The 14,274-nt window shown below is 40.9% G+C and overlaps 1 protein-coding gene across 2 annotated transcripts; it reads right to left on the bottom strand.

Annotated features, from left to right (window-relative positions):
• Positions 1-4: 4 nt before the first annotated feature.
• Positions 5-14,274, bottom strand: hif1aa (hypoxia inducible factor 1 subunit alpha a). Of its 2 annotated transcripts, none has more exons than XM_082517040.1 (15): positions 13,940-14,274; positions 5,981-6,174; positions 5,500-5,651; positions 5,131-5,215; positions 4,457-4,566; positions 3,676-3,878; positions 3,372-3,478; positions 3,092-3,239; positions 2,590-2,936; positions 2,285-2,493; positions 2,050-2,172; positions 1,683-1,924; positions 1,488-1,587; positions 1,298-1,388; positions 5-1,207 (listed from the first exon to the last, which is right to left on the bottom strand). In XM_082517040.1, the coding sequence occupies exons 1-15, from the start codon at positions 13,969-13,971 to the stop codon at positions 1,047-1,049; spliced, it is 2,304 nt and encodes a 767-aa protein (XP_082373166.1). In that variant the 5' UTR covers positions 13,972-14,274; the 3' UTR covers positions 5-1,046. The 2 variants fall into 2 exon arrangements, with proteins under 2 accessions (XP_082373166.1, XP_082373167.1); XM_082517041.1 differs by having other exon boundaries at positions 5,981-6,171.

Genomic DNA, 14,274 nt, shown 5'->3' with positions numbered 1-14,274 from the left:
AGGGTGCACTTTATTAAAGCCATTTAATGTTGTTAGGACAGCAAAAGGAAGCAAGAGAGACCCAACACTATGGCAAGGATGAATGGTATTAAACTGACTACCATTACATGAGCACAGAAGTCACAAATGTTGCCGCTATGATGATGATGATGATAGTAACATATGAAGTCGCACTGATTTAAACTGCTTTGAGTATGTCACACACAGTAAAGACCAAAAAGGAAAAAATTACATGAATTCAATTCATGAATGTTTAAAATGCCAATTCTGCATGAGAAGTAAACGTGAGGAGGTTATTCAGATTTCATTGAGCAAAATAAAATTTCCCTGGTATATGTACAGTAACACACACTTACAGTAAAGTAATAAAGTGACATGTACTGGACTGCTACACAATTTCATGTATTAACCTCAAAGACTGATAGCTAATAAATTGAGATAACATTTATTAAACAATATTTTAAACAATATATTCATACTTCTGGACTAAAGACATCTTATTAGGTACGAGTACTACAACATACAAGTATGGGAGGAAAAATACAATTGTTCAAACCCCATTAAAACTACTTTAAAAAGGCTTAATATATATTGCTGGTAATATTTTTTCTTTTTAAGAAAATATAAATTGTGCGACTGAAGCTTACAATACACTGCTGGCAGTGGCGCCAGATTCTGTGGTGACCAGCTGGGAATGGGTCATCCGTCAAGGCGCCGTGTGCTGAGAAACTCCCAGGAAGAGAGGAAAGAAGAAAAAACTAACCAAGAAAGGACAGCTGGACATCACGCGATGCCTGAATCGCTCGCACTTAAACCCAATTGCTGCTATGGTGTTTGTCACGGTGGAATGCTGCAAATATCACAAGATGTGCACAAACAGCAGCCAAACTATAATAAACTCATACAGATACATAAATAAGTGGGGGTGGGAGGTCTTGGAAACGTGTGTTTGTGTTTTGGAGGGGGCGTTGGGGGTTTGGTTGACAATGTGAGGAACAAATTGTAGTGTCCAGTCTAGTCCAGCAGTGAGCAGGCTAAATATTGACTCAGTTGATGTGGTCCAAAGCACGAAGCAGCTCCTCTCCCTGCAGTAAGTACTGACCCTGTAAGGGTGCATTCACCTCGCAGTCGTCGCGGGTGAGGAGCGGCAGGCCGAAGGAGGAACTGGTGGCCTCTGAAGTGCTGCCAAGCAGGCGACTCGCCAAATCTAAGATCGGAAAAGATCCAGTTGAATCTTTGATGTTCAATTTCAAGTAACACAGTAACACTACTTACAAAAAAGAACTAGTTTATTCACCTGAAGACAGCAGAACGATGGTCCTGGTTGTACCAGACCCTGAAGGCTTCAGCTTTTTGCCCTTTTCAACCTGCTGCTGGAGCGAAGTTCCCTGAAAAATAAATACATAAATAAATAAATAAATAAATAAAGACGGTCCCACTTCCAGAAGTCAGATTATACCGACTATGCGTATGTGCTGAGGACTAACCTGTTCTATAATCTCTTTTAGGTCACAAATTTTTCTTTTGCGCTGTGCATTCTGAACTGCGAGGGTCCTCAGCGGCATCTCTTTCTCCAAATGTGGGGCTCTGCAGCACACAAAAAGTAGGCCTTAACTAGCCTCTAAAAAAGGCCATAAAAATGTAATTTGGCCAAAAAAATTAAAACGTTTAAGAGATGTTACCCATTTGCCAAGATGGTGGGAGGATGAGGAGCATCTACAGGCTCCACAGGTGGTGCTGGGGAAGCTGTGCGACTGCCTGGCGCACTGAAGGGGGAGCTGGGATAGCTGTGGATTGGAGTACTCTCAAGGGACTTGACTGATCTACAAGACAAAGGCTCTCCTGGGGGCAGGCTGAGCAGCTGGAAATCATCATCCATGGGAATGTATGGAGCTAACATCTCCAGATCAAAGTCCTCCGTTTCCTTATGAGGAAACAAAAAATCAAATGGATAAGAATACAGAAAACTCTGGTGTTTATGTGATTCATGACTAACTTAATTTAAAAAAAAAAAAAAGTAAAAAGTGATGCTTTTTCTAGATTTACTACCTGTGTGTTGAAGGGTGTTTTGGGCTCTGTATCAATAGCAAACAGCTTCTCAACCAAGTCTAGCTTGAAGTCCGAGTTCATCTCTGAATCCATGGGGAAGCAGAAGTCCAGTGGACTGCCGGGCTAAAAAGAAGAGAAGTCAAAGGTCATTTTTTTCCAATAGATATTACTGAGTGGTTAAAAATATTAACTGTCAATGTCTTATGTTGACAACAAAATAGTAAGTCAGTTTTACCGCTGGGGGCCTGTGGCTGGTTGTGGTAGTAGACTGGGCTGGAGCATAGCTCTCAGACTTTGAATCTTCAGAGTTAGTGCTGGAAACATCCAGAGGCTCACTGGGTGGCAGAGGGGAAAGAGGCAGAACCAGCTTGTCATCTGTGGAGGGAAGCATTACATCGTTGTAGAGAGGGACATCCTTCAGAAGATGGATATCTGATTCTGTACCTGAGGGTAGACAAGGTCAGAATCGTTTCATTTAGCAAGAAATAAACCAAGTTATGCTGTTTAAAGAAGTTTAAGTATGTTTAGTCGGGTACTAACCGGGGCAGCTGAAGTGCAGGGAGACGATCGTGTCTCCGGCAGCTGGTGCCAGCATGGTGAGGGCTTCAGGCTCTCCCTTTAGGTGGTCATACAGGTTAATCGGCAGCTGGGTGACTGCCGAATCAGTAAGGATTTTGAGTATGTTCATCTTTGGGCTTTTCACCACCTCCTCCTCCTTCTGCACTTCCTCCTCCTTCTCCAGTTCAGCCTTCTTTGGCTGGACTGGAGAGAGCTCGACCTGGCTGATCTCGACTACAAGCTGGTCTTCCTCCTGCTGTTCCTCCTTTACCGGCTTCAAATCTGCGGTCTGCTTCACTGACAAGATCAGTTTCTCCTCCTGGATGCCACTACAACAGAGGAAGGACACGATGAAATTATGCTGCTGTAAAATTACTACCAGTGTATCTCAAGTAAAAAGATAATCCTAACCCTTACCTAAGGGTAAGGGTTAGGATTATTGTGTTTCCTCTGAAAGAATGACTTCAGTGAGACTTCAGTGTACCTGAGCACGAAGTTGACACAGACAACACACTGTGGCTGGGAGTTCTTGTTGTTGTAAATGACAGTGGCCTGTGTTTCCACCCACACGAAGCCTCCTTTCTTAGCCAACATTCGGTACTGGCCTGTGCAGACTTGGCCTTTTGCAAACACTAAAAACATCAGGGGGAAAAAGAAAAAAAAAAAGAGGAGAGAAAAAAAATTAAGTTAGGCAAAATTAAACAGCTAACATCTGTTTTAAACTTTTAAATCCAATTATGTTTAACATTTTTGCTTATTCTTACAGTTTTGGTGGGTCTTGGTAAGGTGGTCTGAATCCAGAGCATGGTAGTACTCATACACAGAACGATCCAACAGGTCCTCTGGATCATAACCCATGAGATCAGTGATCCTAGAGAAACAAACAATTTATTTAGATTGAATTCTGTAGTACCTACACTGAGCACTAGATGGCTCTGTGTCACTACACTACAATAGATAGAGCGACGCTGATGAGCGGCAATAGCGAGAACATAGGTTTAAGGAGCTGATTTAGATTTGATCCCTGTATCTTAAGCATATAAGACTTACTCCCGCTGGCAAACTAACCTCTCATCACAGTACGTGAACTTCATGTCCATCGTGTGGCGGCTGAGGAAGGTCTTGGTGTCCAGAGGGACCTCAATGTTGGAGGGGTGCGGGATTGGATCGCAGATCAAAACCAGGTAGGGCACAGGTGGCTCCTTTTGCCCGTTGGTGCCCTCTTCGTCCGGGCTGTCATAAACGCGCACGTGACCTGTGCAGTGAAGCACCTGCAGGAGGACAACAGTTGTGTGATGATTATGGGATGTACTTTTGTATTTTGTGTGACCACAACATATTTTTTTTACTTTCAGTCCTTTGACATAATCTGTAAATGAGAAGCATTGCAAATTTAAGTATGTTCATTTCCTTCACACAGTAACATTGTCTGCCATAACTCAATGTAGTTTGCATCATTCACTTTTATGGATGCAAACTAGTTTTCAAACACACTGATCATAAGCTACGCTGACTTTATTCTCCCTCAGTCATCAGCACCTACAAAAATGACATCACGTGGACAGCTGCTTACTAGTCTTGTTTTCATCACTCCTCCCTGCTCTTTAGCCCACAATAGCTGTCATCACGTGGCTTTATTATTGCCAACAGCACAGTGGTCCAGCTCAAAGGAGGCCAGGCTTTATTAAAATGTTCTGTGAAATGTGATTGACTCAGCCAGCAGCCGTGGTGTTGACAAACCGAGATGAACAACGCACATTGGAAATGGCAACACAAATAAATATATTATCACTTATTACATTACTGCTTCTGATGGCAGGTCTGCGAGTGTGTTCCCACCACAGCCTACCTTCCATGTAGCAGATTTGACGTTGACAGTGCGGCCCCTGCTCGTGAGGGTGCACTTCATCCGCAGAAAGAAGCTACGCTCTGTATTTGGCTCCTTGGATTTCTTGGAGCCTGAAATCACAGAAGCAGGAATAATGGAGCCACAATTACAAAAGGGGGGAAGCTGCTTCTTACATGCTGTTTCAATGGTGACCACTTCCATTTATTACTGCCTCTATTTTAAATCTTCATATTTCAGTGTTGGGCAACTGCCAATTTGCATACAGGAGACACCAGGGTGCAAAAGTGGTTGCTGCAACGCTACCAGCCGTTATAAGTGCACATACCATCAGTGTGCAGTGAGTCCAAATCCAAGCAGTACAGAACCACGTGTGGGTTCCAATTAGACCTACTGTTAACAAATTACCAGTCACACCAATGTTATGAACCACAGGTGTAAGCACAATTTGTGATTCACCACAATCACAAAACTATAAGCTGACATGACCTCATTGATCGTGCTGACCTCGTGACTAGATAAAGGAAATGATCAATTGTTCTCACAGCTTCTTGGTATGAATTTATCGGCTCAGATTGAACTGCGCTTCCTGCTAATTGGTTGACCTGACACAGTGCTGCGCTCGTTTATTTCTCCCTTCCTCTGTGTTGTAGGTTTCATAAAGAGACACTACTCACCGGGTCTGTGGATGAGCATCTCCCTCAGCTCCTCTTGGTCACAGGGATGTGTGAAGTCAAACACACTGTGTCCAGTCAAGTCAAACTGCAGAGTACAGAGAGAGAGAGAGAGAGAAAAATGCTTAGTAACAGTTAACAAATACAGGATCTAACCTTTTTCTAGAAAGAACCAAATTTCAAATCACTTTAATTCCAAAGACACACAATTCAGATCTGTATTTGCACAAAATTAACTGTAGAAAATACTGTACTATATTATACAGTCAACGCAAAAACTCCTCCGCCCTGAATTTTGCACTTTTGTCTCCTCCGATCAATCTCTTGCTCTGTGCTTCTCCCTTCTGACACAGCAGGTCAAATCAAACCAACCTGTGCAAGCCCGAGGCACTTGCTGACATTCTCGGAGAGATAGATCATATCTCCATCCTCGGACAGCACCATCAGAAAGCCCTCCAGAGCTTTTAGGTAGGAGCTGTTTAGCTGAATATCAAGCTCTGCATCTTCCTCTGTTGTTGGCTCATCTAGAGGAGAAAACAGAAGGAGGAGAGGAGGGAGAATTTGAGGTAGAGGGAGGCAGGGGGGGAAAAGCAAAGGAAAAGGAGATCAGGTAAATGGCATGGAAATATCCTATTATTATTATTATATCACAACACGTTGTTGGCAGAGTTTATTATAAACAATTCAAATTTACACTACGGACCTGTAACTGAAACCTTATGGGGCTACATGACATAAACAACAATGGCTGCACAATTCAATAATCAGAAGAGTGTAAAGAAACACAACTGTGCACCAAGCTGAACTTCTCATTATTAGGTGGAATAGCATACAGATATATACAGATACCTACCAGTGGAAAGCAGTTTTCTCATGCGCAGGTAACTGATGGCGAGTCTCATGATTGAGGCCTTGTCCAGGCTGGAGCTGACACTGTGGGGCAGGGGCAGCTGCTGGGCCAGCTCGTAAAACACCTCTGACTCCTTCCCACGCCGACATCGTGCTGCATCCCTTGATTTCTCCTTCCTGCGCTCTGAGCTCGCTCTGCTGGACAAAGGTAGTGGATCAGCCACAGCTCTGACACATACCGGGTTTGTTATGCACACTGCTAGACCTGACATCCCTCCTTTCTACAGCCTACAGTGTCTAGAGAATGCTGCGGCAGCTGGAGTCTGCAACAAGCAACCTCACGGCCAAGCCACCGTCTAGACCCCCGTCAGACTCATTTACATGCATAGCTATCTGCAAGCATCTTATTGGCTGTTGACCAAAAGAAACTGAGTCCTCCCACTCAAAGTGATTGGCTAGGAGGATAGTCATAGATTCTCCTGTCTCTTGGTGCACGGCCAAGCTACAGTGCAACATCAATCATCATGATGTTTACAAGCCTGGTTCAACCAATCTATGGGGACGAGAGATGACAATACCTGCACCAACACAGGGTAAACACACAAGCACACTAACACAGTGACACACTGCGAGTGACCTTCACCTACCAGGACTAACAAATGATCACAGTTTCTTTCATTTATGTTAGTGGCTCATGACTGCTTCTGCTGACCATAGCTCCAGTTTCGATCTTACATTTAATCCAGGCAGTGATCGAAGGTCTGCCTAATGGACTCTCAGAGGACTGTAAAGAAGAAGAAAAAAAATCACAGGAGCTGACGGTACTTTAAAACACCCAAAATCTTTAAAGTGATAAAAATAGATAGCTACTATATATATATATAAAAAAAAATTAAAAAAAAATCATGCTCTTGTTTTTATATTCAGCTGGACAGAAAAACATTCAACAAGGCACTGATTTGGTGTTTTATTTGCACTGTTGTGCAATACAGATTCTTTTATGACCACAAACATAAATACACTGGAAAATCATCATCCTAATTGTCAACCACACTGCTCTACTTCAACCCAAATGCATTTAGCTGACACTGGACCAGCATGACAAGGAAATGTCATGGATGGAATGGATGGACGCTCAAAAGCCCTTGGCTATGAAACACACACCTAATTGAAATTGATCTGTTACGCACTTGCAGCGCTGACCAAGGCCATGCTGTTATTTGAGGCTCTCCAACAAGAAAAGGGGCCGGCTAACTAAAATTAGCTTACTGTATATCAAATCACCTGGCAGGGTGTCAGGATGCATTTTTTCCATCAACTATATAATATGTGCAAACTCCTGTGCAACGTAATTAGTCCTTTGGGGCAGAAGGATTTGCACAAGTCTAGGCAAAGCATTTGTCCCCCAGGAAGTCGCAAACATGGTGCTGAGAGCAAAAAAAGCAGTCTGTAAACATGTGAGGCATCTCCCAACAAAGCTGCACAAACAAAAATCTAAACATGAATGCAGTGACCACTTTTCAACCCAGGGAAAAAAGAGAGAGAGAAAGAGCAAAATCATACTGGATAACAGCCAATCCACACATGTACACGATCTCTTTCCTTCTTACTCCACTCCTCAACCGTCAAACCATGCATGTAGATATAAACTGGAGAATCTTGAATTCTACAGTGAGGAAGCCAGCACCTCTTTAATGTTGGGGGAATGTCAACCCATACCTTCATCATCTGGTAAAACATTTCTATCCTGGAGTAAGTTCGGGATACAATACCCACATGCACAGGGCATGAAGGTCACTGAGTGGTTTGATGACTATGGAAATGATGTGAGTCATATGCTGTGGTCACAGTAACAAATTAAACACTTATGGGAGATTTGGGTCCGGATTGTAAGAGGGCTCCATCTTCTTCACCCAAACACCAAATAAGGGAATATCTTCTGGAAGAATGGTTTCATCCAGAGTTTCTGAGAATTGACTAAATCAGTGCAAAAACATTGCAGCCCACAAACCTTAGTAACACACTTCCTTGTATTATTTTTCCACTTGTCGCCCCTTTTTAACTGTAGCAATTGAAAAAGCATATGAGGAAGTAGGGCTGATTGAGTATGACAAAGGTCACAATAAAGATAATTTTGGCTAATATTGATGACAAAAATATTTAAGGTTTCTGAAAGCTCATGCATTTGTTGTTCGTCAAAGTTCTTGAAACCAAAATCTTTCAAGAAAAACAAAAACTTTTACTAGATTTTGATAATCAAAGTCTGTCTTACACATCTTTACATTAAATGTACTTTTTCTCAGTTTCTTTCTTTCTTGCCAACCAAGAAATCCGAACTCAATTTGCAACTCAAGCCAAAACCCAGAGCACATTCAGGACTTTAGTGAGCAAGTTAATCATCTTCCAAATGAAGTGTGCAGGTAGCCACAGTTATGCTAATGCAAACTGAGCAAAGTGGACAAGCAAAGAAAGAGAGAGCGGTTCTGTTAAAAACAGCCAGAGTTGGGACAAGATAAGGCTAACTATATTTACTGAGGAGACTCCATCTGTTGCATCACTGCAAAGCAGAGGGACATTTGACGCTGAGCATTTTCCATTTACCTCGCTATACACCAGCATAGCGAGGTGTATAGCTCGCTATGCTGGACCATCATAAATGTTGACAAAAACAGCAGCAAAACAATCAAAACAGAAATGAGGAAAAAGATTAGACGAGACTAAAACTAACGCACATTATCATCAAAATACTTTGAATAAAACTAAAACAATATCAAGTGACAAACTGAGACTTTTGGTTGTGTATTAACCAAGAGGAAACCTCTTGAAGATTGTTTTTATATGTAATGTAAACAGATTTCAAGCCAAGCAGCAGTTACACCCATACATGCATGCAGATTCACCGTTACTATTGTCAATACCATGGACAAATATTTACAACACCCTCTGTAAACTCTGTTGGACACAGCCAGGATATCTGGTCAAAATAAGAGCAGTTCTGTCTGTATGTATCACACAATCACCTCCAGCCTACTCAATTAATTAGGTCAATTTATCATTACAAACTAAAGGATCACAAATGGTTAATATAGCTTTATACACAGGACACACACTGAGAAACTTCTCTTGCTGAGCAGCTCATCATGACTGAACCATTAGCCTGCCATACGCATTTTCTTTTGTAGTTGTATCAGGTCCTCATGCAAATCCTGCCCAAATCAAGCAGACAAGTAATACTGCACCAGAATACAACCCTACTGAATAAAGAGCCATTACAAAGGTTATTTATCTCATTTACCTAAGGCTTCATTGAACAGAACAGTACTGTGTACCTCTTATGAAACCTTTAAAAGCACCACTGATAAGGATACAGTAGAGAAGTAGTAAATTTATAGGTCATAAACAACAGCAGACAGTTTCTAAAGTTTCCCATTTGGACAATAGTCAAACACCACCTTCACTTTTGTGCTTTTCTAATTCAGTTGTGACACTAAATTCCAAAAATCTAAAACCGCTACTATTTCATAACCGCCTCCACCATTTCCAAGCTTGAAATCAGCTTCCCTAGGAACACCCAGTTCACTTGATGTTAAAACTAAGGCCACCAGAGAGGCCATCATTATGCAACAGGATTAAAGCACGTGGTCATGTCTGCCCAGCTGCCCTCTACTTGCCCTACAGCAGTCACATTTTGTAGTATTGCTCACTTTAGACTTGTTTGTGAATTGGCGCTATTACATAAACAAAATGTATTTGGCTTGTAGCCAAGTGGAGTAGAGATTAATAGAAAAACAAAACACTCCACAATAAAATTCAGTGTGAACAACGTTAGCAGTTCCCTATGAAACTTGTTACTAGAGGCTGTCCCAATTATTATTATTTTTTTTTTAAAAAGACAAACACTCCGTCCTGTTCAGTGTGACACCAAACTATTATATAACCAGCTCTGGAGAAACAACACTGCCCAATGTAGGGAGAAAATCAGAGCAGGGCTCAAAATAACTCATTTAAAAGTCAAATTAATCACTTGCATTATAGCTACATGAAGTAATATTTTTGTAAATAGCAAACATACACAAACTCCTGTGTGTTTAGTGTGACATTTTAGCACATCGTATTGGTTTTTAAATATTTTGCACACAGCAGTGGATCAGAAAAGTGAAATTCTGTCCAATAAAGAGCCATCTAAATAAAACAAACAAACATTAAACTGAATGAACATTTGTGGTGACTGTAATAATACACAGACACTTTATTGGACACACCTTGCTTGTACTGGGTTGGACCCCTTTTTGCTTTAAAAACTGCTTTAATTCTTTGTGGCACAGATTCAACAAGATGCTGCAAATTTGTTTGCTGCCTATTATGCAAATCCTCCCAATCCACCACATCCCAGAGGTGCTCTACTGGACTGAGATCTTGTGACTGCTGAGGTCATCAGAGTACAGTGGGTACAGTTTGACATGACTTGAGCTCTGTCAAATAGCGCATATTCCTGCAAGGTGCAGTCACCAGAAGATAGATACACTGTCGTTATAAAGAGATGGACAGGGTCAAGAACAATACTCAGGTAAGCTTTGGTGTTTAAACAATGCTCAGGGAAGCCACTAAGGGGTATAAGATGTGTCAAGAAAATGTTACCCGCATTATTACAACAGCAGCATGAACTGGTGCTACAATGCAGGATGGATCCATGCTTTCATACTGCTTACACCAAATTCTATTGTCCAATTTTTATGAGCCCATGTGAACTATAGCCTCAGTTTCCTGTTCTTATTTGGCGGGAGTGATGCCAGGTTTACAAAGACAAAAAAAAAGAAGAAGAAGAGTAATTTCACCTCAAGTTAAAATAATTTCAACAAGCCATAGTTACTACAGCTGATTACATTTATTCCATGAACACCCACTGACTCAACTGCAGCTTTGATAACAAGAGCAACTCAGCAGGACTTCTGGGTGTTCTAGTCTGACTGACTCACCAGAAGTGGACGTTACAAATCAACTTCCTCTGGCTTCCCGTGTCTTTGTTGACCATGCTTTGATTTTAAAACGTGATCAAAGGGGGGGGGGAACAACTTGGAATCACAACATGAAATGATAAGTTTAAAAAAATGGGCCTTTCATAAATCTAGTAGGCTCTTACAGCTTTGACTACAAATATTGTTTAATGTGGAATTATCACAATTTAGCTTATATGCTCCTTCTCACATGGCAAAGATCACTGACTTTACTGTTTGTTCGTGTGCGACATGTTGCCCTTCACACTACAAAAGTACAATTACTTTACAGCAAACCATAAAGATATTTGTGACCTAAAGTTTCCGAAATATAAAAGTGGAATATAATATGGACCAAGTTTCATTGTTTATACAACAGTTCACAACACAACTCCAGCAGGGCCTTTCCACTACTTTTCTGTAAAGTGCTTTTTTTGCTTTAAGAAAATCAGTCATCACAATTAAAGCTTTGAAGGTCTAAAGTGAATGTTTATTCAGCACACATTTTTAACTTATCTGGAAAAACAAAAAAATCCATAAAAAACAAAAACAAACATACCCCCTATGCTTCATATTATCAAGTAACCCAATTTCTTTTTCAAGTTCAGACTAGCCTGCTACTTGAATCCCTCAAGGGAACCAGGAAATTACAAGCTAGCGAATTGCTACACACACACACACACACGGCCACTCCTATTGACGTCAAGCCCTAGTGATTAAGAGATGAGACAGAAGTAATACTACAAAGGCACCTCACAGACACCAGCCAGATCTGCATCAAACCAGACTGCACACTGGAATTTTTTTCCAACACATGTCAACCTTTCACCTAAACTCCAAATTAGGTGACAATAAGCAAAGCCCCTGAATGCAATCTACATTAAAATATGGTGACTGCCTGGAAATGGAGTATTCATTTGTTAAAAATATCTACAGGGTGACCAGCATCACAGTTACCTTCCTTATGTAACTATGGAGGTAACAGACACACACACAACAGTCATGATAAGATCTTAACAACAGCCCGGTGCGCTTTTTAGGATGTTCCATGAAACCAGTTTGCACCCATGTTGAGTTGCCAATGTTTCAAAAAATGTTGTTCTGACAATTGTTTCACCAAACGTTTTTAGAGATCCACCCACCATATTTTGCATCATTACAAATAACATTTTTTCCTTAAAGACAACTGTTTGCATATACACACACAGCAAGCTTTTCTGAAAACAGTGTTATTCTTACTATTTTGCCATCAGCCTACATGCAGGTTGTTTTCTCTTTCATGACTTTCACCATCTTATGACCACCTTTTTTGGGGTTTTTAATCTCAGGATTCACTCTGTTCATCAGACTATTTTTTGGTCTTGTGACTGCTTATAACCATCTTTTATCCTCTTGTTTGTTTTGTAGTCTAATCTAAGATTTATACACAGAAGCATAATCTCATCACCTGTCTGCCTATTTTAGAACATCTAAGAATGACAGAAAGGCCTGGATGAGTAATCTGCTTGCTGCAGAGTTATCCTCTTCTACAGTCAATACTAATAACCACTTTTTCACTCAAGCACTTCAATAAAACTCATGAAAATCTGCTACATATTGCAGTCGATGCAGACTGTCTGGCTGGATTAAGAGTTTACAAATAATCCCTGTGCAGTTGAGTTGTATTACAGTCCTACACATTTTATTTGTTGTGGGAAAGTAATGGTTGCAGTGGCTAGATGTTAAGGATTTCCTACATTTAAAAATAAAGGCTCTGGCCACCAGACCTGTAATAGAAATATGTTAACCACTTTTGAGTAAGGTTTACTTATAAATAATGCCAACCTTAAATATTAGGTGTTATTAGCTTTTTTGTTTGACTGATTGTTTTTTTTTTTTTGTATGCACTGTAAGGTGACATAGACTGTTTAATAATGTGCTTCTCACCGAGAAAGGCCCGTTTGGGGCCTGGAAAATCTTCTTTTTCCATCACACACCTTTGGGCTCTGATAACTTATAATAGCCATACTTATTTGTTTTTGTTATTTTTTGTTTTGTTTTGTTTGTTTTACCTAACCATTAATGAATTAGTTATTTTTTTAAGATACAACTCAACTTATTTATGTCAAAAATGGTTTATCAACTTTCTCTTGTTCTACCACACAGACCTCCAAATGAAGCCTTCAATTGGGCTTCTGTATAAATAAAAGTTACTAGCCACTAACATGATATTATGGCACTCTGATGATTATTAAAGTTGATTTTGTGCAATTGATATTGCTCAGTATTGAGGGGGTACAGTATATTCTACAAGGCCTTCCAAAACAAGATAATTATGCCTACTTCTGGTTTTATAGTTAAGCACAAATTAATACGCGGAAATCTCAAACCAAGGCCTGCTCCCCCCCCCCCCCCAAAAAAAGCCTCAACGTTTCAGCAGAAACCGCACACCACACTGATCACATGAGCGCTGGCAGCCTTTCACTGAAGTGTCAAGGTTGGCACCTAAAGTCCAAACAGTACACCACCAGTGATACACTATTAATAAGCTATACAATAAGCAAAGTGTCACACTCAAAATAAATGTAAATAACGCTGATGTTGCATGCAGGAAGTCTTAGCAATGGTCACAAACAAAAACGTTGCTGGCTAAGTAGCACTTATTTAACGCAGATTTAATCTAAGTAAAAAAAGAAGAAGTCTAGATTGATGTAAAGGGTAGTGACCAGTTGATGCTGTTTACCTGTTAACTCGACATTTTTGATAGTTTTTATCACGTTGACCTACATTTGTAGGCTAGCTGCGTTAGCCATTGCTAACAGCGCCGCTAGCCGACACATTTTGACGAAACACACCGAACTAGCCTCTAACCTTGAAAAAAGGCCACAGTGTCGCAGGTCTCACAATAACCAAACGTTAAATAGAGACACATTTTCCAGTTATGCTTAAAAACTGGGCACATACGTAGCATTAGCCGGCACTGCTCTTACCTCTTCTTTTCGGGTACAGTTCCTGTGTCCATTTCAGGACGAAAAGACCTGTGTGGAGTCTCTCTATCGGTATAGAGCTGTGTTCGGGCCCGTCAAGAAATGAACCAAAATCCCACGATTTTCTACCGATATCAGTCCGTAAATCCTTAAGTGGATTGCATAAGAGTCCTCTCTTTGTGGATTTAGTTTAACAAATCAAACTCTCGACCGCTAAAAACAGATCCTCCGTCGACTTTCCTTCAGAAATATTGCCACGCTGGAGAGACGTTCAATTGCCGAGACAATGTTGCTTCAGAGTAAAAGTGTTCACTCCTCCTCCGTTCCGCGGACGCGCA

This window comes from Aulonocara stuartgranti, assembly GCF_965226115.1.
Source record: "Aulonocara stuartgranti genome assembly, chromosome: 19".
In the NCBI taxonomy this organism is placed as follows: Eukaryota; Metazoa; Chordata; class Actinopteri; order Cichliformes; family Cichlidae; genus Aulonocara; species Aulonocara stuartgranti.
This window is presented reverse-complemented; position numbering and strand designations above follow the sequence as displayed.